Source organism: Phlebotomus papatasi, chromosome 3, assembly GCF_024763615.1.
Source record: "Phlebotomus papatasi isolate M1 chromosome 3, Ppap_2.1, whole genome shotgun sequence".
Classification (NCBI taxonomy): domain Eukaryota; kingdom Metazoa; phylum Arthropoda; class Insecta; order Diptera; family Psychodidae; genus Phlebotomus; species Phlebotomus papatasi.
In genome coordinates this window covers 2,455,659-2,467,966 of record NC_077224.1, presented here as the reverse complement: position 1 = coordinate 2,467,966, position 12,308 = coordinate 2,455,659, and the positions used below count along the sequence as shown (strand labels likewise).

Sequence of the window (12,308 nt, the reverse complement as noted above, 5' to 3'; positions counted from 1 at the left end):
TTTGAATTACATTCTAAGAAATACGAAACCAAAAAAGCCCTCAAATTCACTCCTATCATACAGAAAATATCTTTGGAATAAGTTATAGAAACGCCGTAATGTATGCAATACGTTTTCGCTGCCAATTTTCTTCACAGCTTTTAGATCAAGAAAATTTCATGTAATCGAAATTCGTCCTTTCTTTCTCCAACGTGTTGCATATGTCTATTCACTCTTTTGGATCCTTTTATCTGCTTTTGAACACTCGATCTTCTGGCCAGATTTGGCATCGTGCCATTACTCAAAAGCAACCAAAAAATAGTACGAGGAGAAAAACGTTCGTTATGTACCCAAGGACATGAATCCGCAAAACACTCCAAATCTCCGTCCAGTTGAAGCATATTGGGCTATTATCAAATACGATCTGAAGAAGAAGGAAGGCTAAATGCGTCGAGAACATCGAGGACTTCAAGAAAAAAATGCACTGAAACAACCGAGAACCGCGGTGATGATCTTGTACAGACCTTGATGGGAGGACTCAAGAAGAAGACTCGAGATTTCTCCAATCAAATACTTGAATAAAAAAACTAATAGGGGAAGTGTGCCAAATTTCGGCCAGCTTCTAATTTCGGCCACTTTGAGTGTAATTTCGGCAATTCAAATAAATTAATTAAAATTATATATGTAATCTTCGAATAGTCAATGAATTCATTTTGCTTTTAAATATTTATTCATTTTAGGATGTATTAACACAAAACTCAGTGCGGAAAGAGTCTTACAGAAAATGTGACAGATCGATTGTACTTCTAGCAGTCTTGTGATTTGTGGTGAAGTGCAGAAGGTTTTCCTTCTGTGTTTTTCATGAAAATTGATTAGTTTTCGTTAAAGATTGTTTCTGTGTACATTAATAATGAATCAATCTTTAAATTTCGGGTAAAATTTCCCAACTGGATCCTGTATTTCGCGTAAAAAAGTATATACTTTGTGAGCGTCTCTCTGGTGAGGTAGTGTTGCCTATTCCGGCAACATCTTTTGCTTTCCTAAATTTCTTATTCATTTTATGTTTTTTTTTTTTCAATTTATGAGTTCTACAATGTCTAAAGAAAAAAAACCATCGCTTCTATGAAAAAGATGATGTGGAAAAGGCCTTGGAAGAGTTCAGGAAGGGCAAATTGCTACGGGAATCTGCGCGTCAATTTGAGATGGCACTCTTCAGGTCTTCAGGACAAATTACACGGAAGATCTTAGGACTTGTGCGTCATATAAATGTATTAAACTAAATATTAAACTCGTTCCGTTTGACGTTTTGAAATTTTCTATCCGTTGCGTCACAAAAGGTGGTCAGAAAAAAGGTGGCCGATATTGCACTCAAAGTGGCCGGAATACTACCCAAAGCAATTCCCATATTTTTATTAATTTTTCAATATTTTAGGAAGTGATTTAAAGAAAACTAAGATGATAAACTAGCTTTTAAGGTTCCACACAACCTTCCGGAAAAGGAAGTAACAAAACATATCAATATGAATTAAAAATATTGCATTTCAAACTTAGGACTTCGGTGCTTATATGCAACTATGCCGAAATTTGGCACATTTACCCTATATCTAATAAATCTACAATGAATTAAAGTTTCAAAAAATATTTTTCTTTTTTTTTTAATATTATGTGGACTTCATTTTTAAAGCATTATTTTTAGGAACAATCTTAACGTGCACACAATTTATCCGTTGACGGAATAATAGGCTAGTTCCAGTCTCAGTCTTAATCATTTACTTTTATTGTATTTTTCTCATTATTACCTTTGCCTTATATCCACTTACTTTAATTTTAATATAGGGGAAAGTACTCTCCCTTCGAACGTTCATGCCTTCGAATACGATGAATTTTTTTATTCTTCGTAGGAGATTTACACTAAATTATCATGGAATTATCAACAATTGATGATAATCCAACTAATATTTAATAGAAATGTCTAAGTTTCTTAGGAAAACTAAAAGAAAATTCACATTATTCGAAGACATGAACGTTCGAAGGGAGAGTACTTTCCCCTACCTTTCTTCTTTTCTTTCATGTTTTAAATAATAATAATAACAAATTCAGTTTGAGTGTTAAGTTAAAGAGTTGGATAGTCATATGCAAAATATTTGAGTAAGAAATATCTAATCCTTCCAATCCGAGCTTTTTCTTCACAAAATACATTCAAAGAAAACTTTTATTTTCTGGTTAATTGATCCCTGATCTCCTCTATTCCTGTCCCAAAATAATCACCCGCGAACTTTTCAAACAACCATGATATATATAAAATATATTGCAAGTCTTTCTCACCATTCTTCTCGACTCCCTGATGTGTTGCACCCTCTGGATCGTGTTCCACCTGAGAATTTACATCGGAAATGTTAATTTTCGTAATATGTCGCACATAGTACTGTTCTCGTGGTGTCTTATACGTTGGCCGAGGTAGATAGAAACTGCAGTTGGTGTTATTGTTACGATCAGGTGTCTTATCGCGACTACAATTGCTTGTGGCTACAGGTGACACAAGTAGAATCACAACCATTCGACTTTCCCACCAGCTTCCCTTCTCATGAGGAAGTTTATCACATAATTGAAAAAAAAACTTGAAATTGGCACAATTGCTAACACTTTTTTCTGGTCTCTTTCAATTGTTAAAATTTATCCGAGTCTAACAATCAATATTGTCTGAAGCGCACTGAATAATTTTTTGAATAAAATTGATGAGTGAGAGAAAAACAGAAAATAAACCCAAGAAAATCCAGACACAATCGAATTTCCTAGCTTCCGCCATGAGACGAGTCAAGGTTGATTGTATGGTAAAATTATATTGAATAATGTTCGGTATTTTTTTTTTTTGTAATTTTATTATAAAACACGTTCCCCTCTGCCAAATAATTGGATTACTTTTATTGCGAATTGACGAATAAATAATTCAATTCACATAACAATTAATAACACATACACATTGATCACCATTATTTTCCATTCACAAGTAAATATTGTTTGGAAAATTATGTAAAGAGCAAATATGGACTATTTTTTTTTTGCCCAATTGAGGAAGGGTATTAAATAACACTTCTGCAGTTTTATTTTAATTGTTTTGCATTACCACACCTGTATTTACAAATAATTTTCGGTGGGTCTTTTAGTTGAAAATGTGCCGAACATTCACACAATGTAGCTTTTGAGATATTCACAGCATAGTTTCGTAATTAAATTCTTCAGTATTTGAGCATAAGTTCCCTCCTAATGTTTCAGAATTGAATTGCAAGGGGAAAGTTTACAGAACTCCTAGTTCATTTCCTTCAGGTACAATTTCTGTTTCAAACGACTGTTTCTTGGTCATGCAGAAGAAATTTGTTAGATCGTGCATAAAAAAAAATTAGAAAAAAAACAGTAATTGATTGAGTGATTCAACTCAAAAAGACGTTCTAAAATGGTAATTTTTGGTTTTGAGCACAGAAAATGCTTGTCTAATGTCTCATAACTTATTAGAACGTTTAAAGTTCATAAAACTCTCCCTAGTGGCGCTGAATGCGCAAATTAAACACTTTTAAATTTTGCAATGGATACTGACAGTCAATTATAGCCAATTTAGATAGTCAAAATTCCGTTTAGGAACTTGAAAAATGTTGAGAACTAAAAATTGAGAACAGTTGTCAGCGCCACTCGCGGAAGAAATCAATGCCGAGGAGGATCATGTGGAGGAAAAAATTGTAACTGGAAGTGTCTTCTTTCGCAATTTGTTTACTAGACTTTTTTATCATTTAAATTAACCATTGTAAATAAATTTGTTTAGTTCTATTGAATCTAAAGTGAAATTTTTAATCTGTATTTTAAATTGATTTATATTTCATGTGTAAAATTTTTAAGGTTAAGGTGAAAAGTTGAATAAATATTCAGAAGAGATATGTATTAGTAAACATCACGATAGCTTTATCAAAATGAATAAAGAAAAAAGTTTGCAATTTTTATTTATTTCACCGCTTAAATTAAATTATTTTAATATAGGGGGAAGTGGGGTGCCTTTTGAAAGTGGGGCAGTTTTAAATTGATATTTTACACCTATTTTTAAATAAAATTGAGCCTTATCATGATATAATTTAGCTGCACAAAGAGACTAGAAGCTTATGATACGGTTTAGTTCCACTTAAGCATAGGAGAAAAATCCCAATGTCAAATATGCCCCACTTTCCCCTATTTTGTAAGAATTATTTAGAATTTGAAAACTGTTTCTAATAAATAGTTCGCAAAATAAAACAAAATGTATCATATTTTATGTAAAAAATAGAATTTCCTAGTTAAAAAAAGTTAGATATTCATAGAAGCCAATTTTTAGTACATTTAGTACACATATTTTATTTTTATTAAATTTATATTGAATAATGAAGTTCTTTAATATTTGAAAAAAAGAAAATATAATTTAGAATCAGATGTTTTCGGACTTATCATAAGGTTTAATTTTTTTAATTTATGCTTTTAGCACCTTGTGCTAAAATAAAACAAGACATTTTTTTGGGTTATATATACGGATTTGAGTATTTAGTCAGAACTTCAGAATGGTTTCCAATAATTATGCAAAATAAAATAAAATTTATCATTTTTGTTTTGAAAAAAAATTACTACCAAAATTTATTACGTGAAGTTTTGATAACTTATTTTTAGTACACATATAGTATAACTTTTTCTTGGACTCAAATTAATATTGAGTAATGAAGTTCTTCAAAATTGAAAAAAGAAATATCATTAGAATCTGACATTTCGGGCTTTTCATGAGGTTTAAATTTCGTAAAACTTTTATTACTTTGTACTAAAATAAACTGAGGTATCTTTTTGTTTATCATGCATATGATTTTTTAAGGAATAATACCTATTCAGTATCCTGAACTATTGATGACTGAAAATGTTTCTTTTTATTTCCATGACTTCTATCACACGTACTATTCAATTATTTTTTTTAGAACTCACAATGATATTTAATTGGACAGATATGAACTACTTTTGAAGAAAAATTCAAAAATAATAAAAAAAGACTGTGAATTTAATAATGCAAAAAATAATTAAAAAGCAAAGAAGTAGACAGAGTATTTTTAGCATTTAATAATTTTAGTACAGTCCCAATGTATTTGTACTAAATACATTTGATGACTAAAATAATTAATTTTTGCATTGTAAGATTAACTACTCTAAATATTTAATTTACGACCTAAGAAACGTTAAATGCTAATATTTTGAGAACTTGGTCTTGTCTTTACTTTCTGTACTAATAAGTCATTCTTGTACTAACAAGTTTTTTGTTGTACTTTAAATTGTGTAACTTAAAATTCTTAATCTTGTCTTGTGCTGTAAACTTTTGTTTTAATTATAAAACAGTACTTTCAATTTTTTTAGTACATGTCTGTACTAAATTTCACGGATTTTTAATGTAGACAGTGCATTATTTTACTTACTACATTGTGAATACCTCAAAAATGTACTTTATGTATGAAATATCGTGAAATTCATGTATTTGTCTTTGCTTGAGAAACATTTAAACAACATCTAGCAGATTTTTTTTTCATAATTCACTGAATGACAATCAAGTTCAGAGAGGAATATTGCTTTCAATGTTCTCTGTCCTCCCTCTATCGCAACCATCATTAACACACAATTGTAGGCTGAAGGGAAAAGAATTTCCACGTCGTTCGCACAGCATATTCTTGTGCACCGAGATTCCCATCAATGGAATATTTTCCTCTTCATCTCGATCAAGAAGCCCTCGAAGCAAGAGATGCCTGTCCTCGATGCTTGACTGTGCACCGAGTATAAGATGATGGAATTTATTGAATTCCCTCACAGATGATTGACTCTAAACAATTGTACTATGGCATCAACTCCATACCATTTACCATTCAATTTGGCTGTGCCCTCTCCCTTGTGTGAGAGTCGAAAGAATGGCAAAAGAATGGGCAGATTTCTGCCCAAAGATGCGGGTGGTGAGAAGAAGGCAAGAAGATATGTGCAATATACACGCAATTTATTGTATCTCTCTTTCACTTGTGTATTTGAGAGAAAATGAGAAACTATTATATAACTCTGTCTCTTTGCTATTTGAAAGTAAAACACAAGACTCCCACAACAATGTATGCGAACAAATAGAGGAAATTGGGGCACTTTCATGCAGCATAATTTACCCTTTGAAACAAATTGTGTTCTTCGCATGAATTATAGCGTTAATCTGAAAATTCTACGTAGTACAAGAGTGAAACCTTTCAGTAAAATTGTATGGATTCCCCAGATGGAAAATATCATAAATTTGATGGTTCAGCTACTCTTAGAAGGCACTGACAATCATAGTAACTGTATCAAATTTCGGCCAGTTTGCAATTTCGGCTACTTCTTTTGTTCTTCAAATTTATCATGATTTTTTAGTTTTTGCATCTAGAGATTATAAAATTCAAAAAAGAAACACAAAAATATCGCTCAGATGAATGAGATGATGTGAAAAAGACTTTGAAAAAACTCCAGAAGGGGAGGGAACTATGAGAATCAAGGTGGCCGAAATATTATCCATTATTCATTTCAAAATGTGTTAAGAAAGATTTTAGAGAAAACAATGACGATAGACTATCTTTAGGTTCCAAGCAATACTCCATAAAAATCAGTAAGAAAAATTAATTTGTGTTAAAAATATTATAAATTGCAAAATTAAGACTTTGGCGCTAACATGCAAGTATGCCAAAATTTTAAACAGCTTAAGGTTGCCCTTTCAAAAAGTTTAACTCGAGATTGGACATTAAAGGCAAATGATGTATTAGGTTTTGAAAAATAAATAATATTGCTTATTTTATTTAGGATTTGGAAATATTAAGTAATTGGGCTATTCCTTCTGTCTGACCCAGGTATCACATTATACAGGCCTGAGCTAAAGGAAAAGCCGAAGTGAATTTGGTGGTGCCAGTTGGGATTCTTCGAAATGCCGCGAAAATTCACGTAGAGAAAATAAGAGGTTTTTAATGTGAAAATTGCTCAGGGGAAGTGTGCCAAATTTCGGCCAGCTTCTAATTTCGGCCACTTTGAGTGTAATTTCGGCCATGCAAATAAATAAATTAAAATTATGTATGTAATCTTCGAATAGTCAGTGAATTCATTTTGCTTTTAAATATTTATTCGTTTTAGGATGTATTAACACAAAGACCGTTAAAATTTAGGTATAACTTGAATTTAAATTGCGTTGTAAAAACTCAGTGTAGAAAGAGTCTTACAAAAAATGTGACAGATCGATTGTGTTTCTAGCAGTCTTGTGATTTGTGGTGAAGTGCAGAAGGTTTTCCTTCGGTCTTTTTCATGAAAATTGATTAGTTTTCATTGAAGATTGTTTCTGTTTATGTTAATAGTGAATCAATCTTTAAATTTCGGGTAAAATTTCACAGCTGGATCTTGTATTTCGCGTAAAAAAGTATATACTTTGTGAGCGTCTCTCCGGTGAGGTAATGTTGCCTATTCCGGCAACATCTTTTGCTTTCCTAAATTTCTTATTACTTTTATGTTTTTTTTTTTAAATTTCTGAGTTCTGAGAGAAAAAAACCATCGCTTCTATGAAAAAAGGAAGGGCAAATTGCTACGGAAATCAGCGCGTAAATTTGAGATGCTACTCTTCAGGTCTTCAGGACAAATTACACGGATGATCTCAGGGTTTGTGGGTCATATAAACGTATTAAGCTAAATATTAAACTCGTTCCGTTTGACGTTTTGAAATTTTCTATCCGTTGCGTCACAAAAGATGGTCAGAAAAAAGGTGTCCGGTATTTCACTCAAAGTGGCCGGAATACTACCCAAAGCACTGTCTATATTTTTATTAATTTTTCAATATTTTAGGAAGTGATTTAAAGAAAACAAAGATGATAAACTAGTTTTCAAGGTTCCACACAACCCTCCCGAAAAGGAAGTAACAAAAAATATCAATATGAATTAAAAATATTGCATTTCAAACTTAGGACTTCGGTGCTTATATGCAACTATGCCGAAATTTGGCACTCTTGCCCTAATTCCTTAAAGTTAAGTCATTTTCACAAAAAAAATCCTTGTTAATAATTTAGTTTATTACAGTTATTTGGGTTAATTGTGAATAATTATCGATATTACAACAAAAACATTGGGATGAAATTTTCATATTCTTTTGAGCTGTCCCAAAATTCAGGATAGGTTTGAGAAAAATCCTTTGGTACAACACTATTTTGGTTAATAAGGAATGCAAAAGTATATATTACAAGAAGGGACACGATCTGCTAATAAGGATAAATAGAGAAGAAAATATTTTGTCGCATTACAGAGATTTTTTGCAACCGCAGCGCTGCCAGACATTTGTCAAGTGAGTTATTTGTGTTTCTATCTCTCTCTCGAATTGAATTGCGCGCGATTTAAGAACTTTCCATTTGAAATGATATTTTCTTTAAATTTCTTCATATTTCCGCAAGATTCAAGTAAAAGGGTGTTTAGTGAACAGCTATCCGTCTTCCGACAAAGATATCAAGAAGACAATTTATTTTTATGTGAGTTTTACTTTCTATTATGTCATTTTGGCGCAAATATATTCATCATGGCGCCTCAAGTAAGCGTAATTAGTGTTACCAGTACAGCTATCTGCAATTTCCATAAGAATTATCAACACAACATTTCCGATATTACACGACTTTTAACGAGCACAGGTCTGTTTTAAAGAAATAAGATACTAATGTATTTGATTAATTTCGCTGCAAACTTTGATAAATTTATTTATTTAGTAAATTTCGTTTCAAGGATACGAATTAAGAAAAAATTTAACATTTCTGAGAGGAGACCTGTCTCCAAGATACCAACATCGGAAAACGGATTAAAATGTAGGCGACTGAATCTTACAAAAATTTTGCCCAAAAATCGTTTTTTCGAATTTGAAAAGTTTTATTCTTACATTTTGTGACAAAATTTTAACAAAATATGACAAATATATATTTTTTTAAAAGTATTTTATTACAATTTTAAAATGAATAAGGTTCACGTTCGATTTTATTAACTTGAAAATTTTATAAAACCATTCCCATTTAGAGGATTAGATAAAATTTTCTTCTATGAAACTGTTCTCATACGAAAATACCCAGCAGTCCCCTATTTTATATCGCTTAGTTTTTGGTCTTTTGACGGTTTTTCTCTCACTCTCTTGGCAAAAACAGATTTTTATGTCGGAATTTCCGAGTGCATCCACCTTGAGGATTTTCACACACAAACAAAACACAATGTACTAAATTTATCCTTCTTGAAAATTTCAAGAAAAAAAAATGAACCAATTATGCTTTTAAGGCTATTAAATTTGCTAAAATTAAATGGCTTTTGCAAATTTAATCATAATATTATACACACACACAAATTTTCCTAATGAGATATTCATGGAAAATTGTCTAATTGCTTTTCCACCAACAATTTGCACAAGCACTTGGAAGTTGCCGACGAATGGAAAATGCACAAGATGTTAGTTAAGTGGAAAACTTTTCCAGAATTATTAGTGTTCAATGTTGGTAACATACACTTTCAATTTATTATGTGTGAAACTAATATGGGGTTTGGAATTTAATAATGAATTTCCCATGTGGAAATTGTCACACAATTTCTCTGCCTTATATTAACTCCACACACAAGAAGATAGTTTTCCTTTTTCCATAGCCGACGCCACCGTCACCTTCCTGCCCCCCGTGCCCGTGATGCCTCAACAAAAAGGTAAACCCGCAAGTTTTGTGCTCTTCTGAAACACTTTTGAACAACAAAACTCTAAAATTGAATAATATAAAGTTGAATCACACACGACAAAATGCACAATTGCAACGTAGTTTAACATTGTCCCAGGAGCAACTAAAGAGCACTCCAGTCACTTACGAGAGATACCGTAGTTAGGTTGATTTTCTATGTGGAAAGCCCGCCAACCACTATATTATTTGTGTATATGACTTTTAGTGTATAGTGGATTAAATTGAAGCTAATACACAGGTGTATGGAGCTTGAGTGCCCGCTCAAGTACGAATCTTGGCGTCGTGAAGCCCCCAAAGAGAGTGGAACAGTGGGGCAAAGTTGCGCTTCACTGGGCAAAAATCCATATAACAGCAACAACACCTCACGTGGTGAAGTAACAACATGTGAAAGAGACACACACAAAAAACAAACTTTAGGGGCTACTCACAATTATTTACTATTGACAGCCAAATTTGAGAAATTATCCAAAGCTTAAAACAGTTTGTCGAATTTCCCAACGGAAATTTAAATTCAAAATATCTCCTAACTGATCCTTCACTCAGCCACAGCGCCACCTAGCGTTTAGTCAGCGTGAATATTTAAGACTAATGGAGACTACATTGAGTGAGAGAAATCCGAAAAAGTTAAAATAACATTCCGGAAATGTTAATTTTACCCTGCAGTATTGATCCAAAATCGGTGTAAATATTACCATTTTTAGGTGTATTGGGGGTTAAACTTACCCTTTTTCATTTGAATTTTAACCTTAAAAAGGTGTAAAATTAACACTAAAAAATGTTGATATATTTTTACACCTAAAAAGTGTTAAATTTCTGAGGAAAAAAGGTTAATCGCACCCTCTTTTTTCTCAGTATACTGGGGCAACCCATAGGAGAAAATAAATTTTGTAAAACCTAAAACAATAAAAAAGCACGGCTCAATTGTACGCACGATACCATTCTCAAATCTCACAACCTCGAAAGTAAACCATTGAAGTGCTCAATGCAATTGGTTAAAGTCGTGTTGTATTCCTCACAAAAAAATTAAGACCAACACATTTTGATATTTAGGCATTTTGAAATTCGAACAGAATGTAGTTCAGCCACATAATGGCCTCAATTCTGAGACCAAGACCAAGATCAAGATCAAGAAAATTTCAAGATTTTGGTATTCTAAAATCAAAAAAATCAAGATCAAAATGTCAAATCTGTCAAATGTCTTGAAGTTTTGAAATCCAAGACACAAACCGTGTGGATATCAAGATTTGCAATTCTGGAACCAATATTTCAAGATTTCAAGACGTCAAATTTCTTGTTTTCTTGAAATTATTCCAAGAACCTCTCGGAGGTGCTTGGAATTTTCAAGATACTAACAATTTGAAGAGTTTCATGCGGAAATTATTTTTCATGAGGAATATTTCTATAAGAGATGATACAAAAAGAGAATTACTATGAAAAATGCTATGTTTGATCTTGTAATTTAATCGTAATGATACATATTTCTAGATGTACAGTAGACTCTCTCTCAATCGGGAATATGGGGTGAAATGTCATCCGGTTTATCGATAGATTTGGGCGTCAAAGCCTTTGTAAATTCCACAAAAAGCGCTCAATTATAAAGAATCACGATAAAATAGGAAGAACTACTGCGAATTTGAGCGAATTAGCTTCATAATTAAGCGTGAAAATTGTCAACAAAATTTGACGCCCGATTGAAAAAGAGCCGATTGAGTGAGAGTCTACTGTACGTTTCGAAGTGCAACACTCTGAGAATACCTGCAAAATAATCACATCTTGCATAGGGTAAAGTGGTACATGTTGGACAGTGGTACAATTTGGACAGGGCTTTTTGTCTTGATAAATTTAGTACTTCATTTTTATTTGTATATTTTTAATGCTTCAGTTTTATAATTTGGTTGCTTGTGCTTAAAAACAAATTTTTTTACTGTATTTATCTAGAGAAAAGCCATGTCCAACTTGTGCCGGCGAATTGTCCAACTTATAACACTAATTCCAAATTATATCACTTTACCCTAAGCATTTCAGGGTTTATCACACGTTACAAGTTTTGTTTGAACTTCTTTTATTCCCGATTATGGCCTGTCATATATTATTTAATACAACCTATAATTAATTTTTCTAATTTATATGGCGAAATTTCAACAAATTCGGCAAAGAAATGAAGATATTTATCAGAAGTGACGTTTCGTCAAGTGTGGAAAAGTTTGAAATCTTGGTTCTTAGCTAAGACATTTTAAATTCCATAAATGCTTTGCGTCAGAATATGAAATCTTGATCTTGGAAAAATTTGACAGCTTGAAATTTTGATCTTGATCTTGGTCTCAGAATTGAGGCCAATGTCTCTTTTTTGGCTTTTCAAATAGATTTTAGAATTTTTCAAGATCTACTTTTGAGTAGAGTGGGTCATTTGAAGAATAATCATGTCCAAGGACTCCACAATTACGATTCCGACATTACATTGAGAGAAGGTTGAGTGTTATCAGAACAAGCAACAAGGGGGTAATAACTAGTGAGTACAGACCAATAATTTTGGTGAATATGTGAGTATTTCCCCGT

The 12,308-nt window shown here is 32.2% G+C and overlaps 1 protein-coding gene across 4 annotated transcripts in view; it reads right to left on the bottom strand.

Moving 5' to 3' along the window:
• The window catches only part of LOC129806419 (uncharacterized), a 101,840-nt gene that overhangs the window by 69,940 nt on the left and 19,592 nt on the right, over window positions 1–12,308 (bottom strand). For all 4 annotated transcript variants that reach the window (XR_008752163.1, XM_055854998.1, XM_055855001.1 and 1 more), the window contains exon 3: window positions 2,305–2,353. Coding sequence is in view for 3 of the 4 variants with exons in the window: in XM_055854998.1 (XP_055710973.1) it covers window positions 2,305–2,353 (49 nt within the window). In the remaining variant the exon portion in view is untranslated. The remainder of the gene's footprint in view (window positions 1–2,304; window positions 2,354–12,308) is intronic.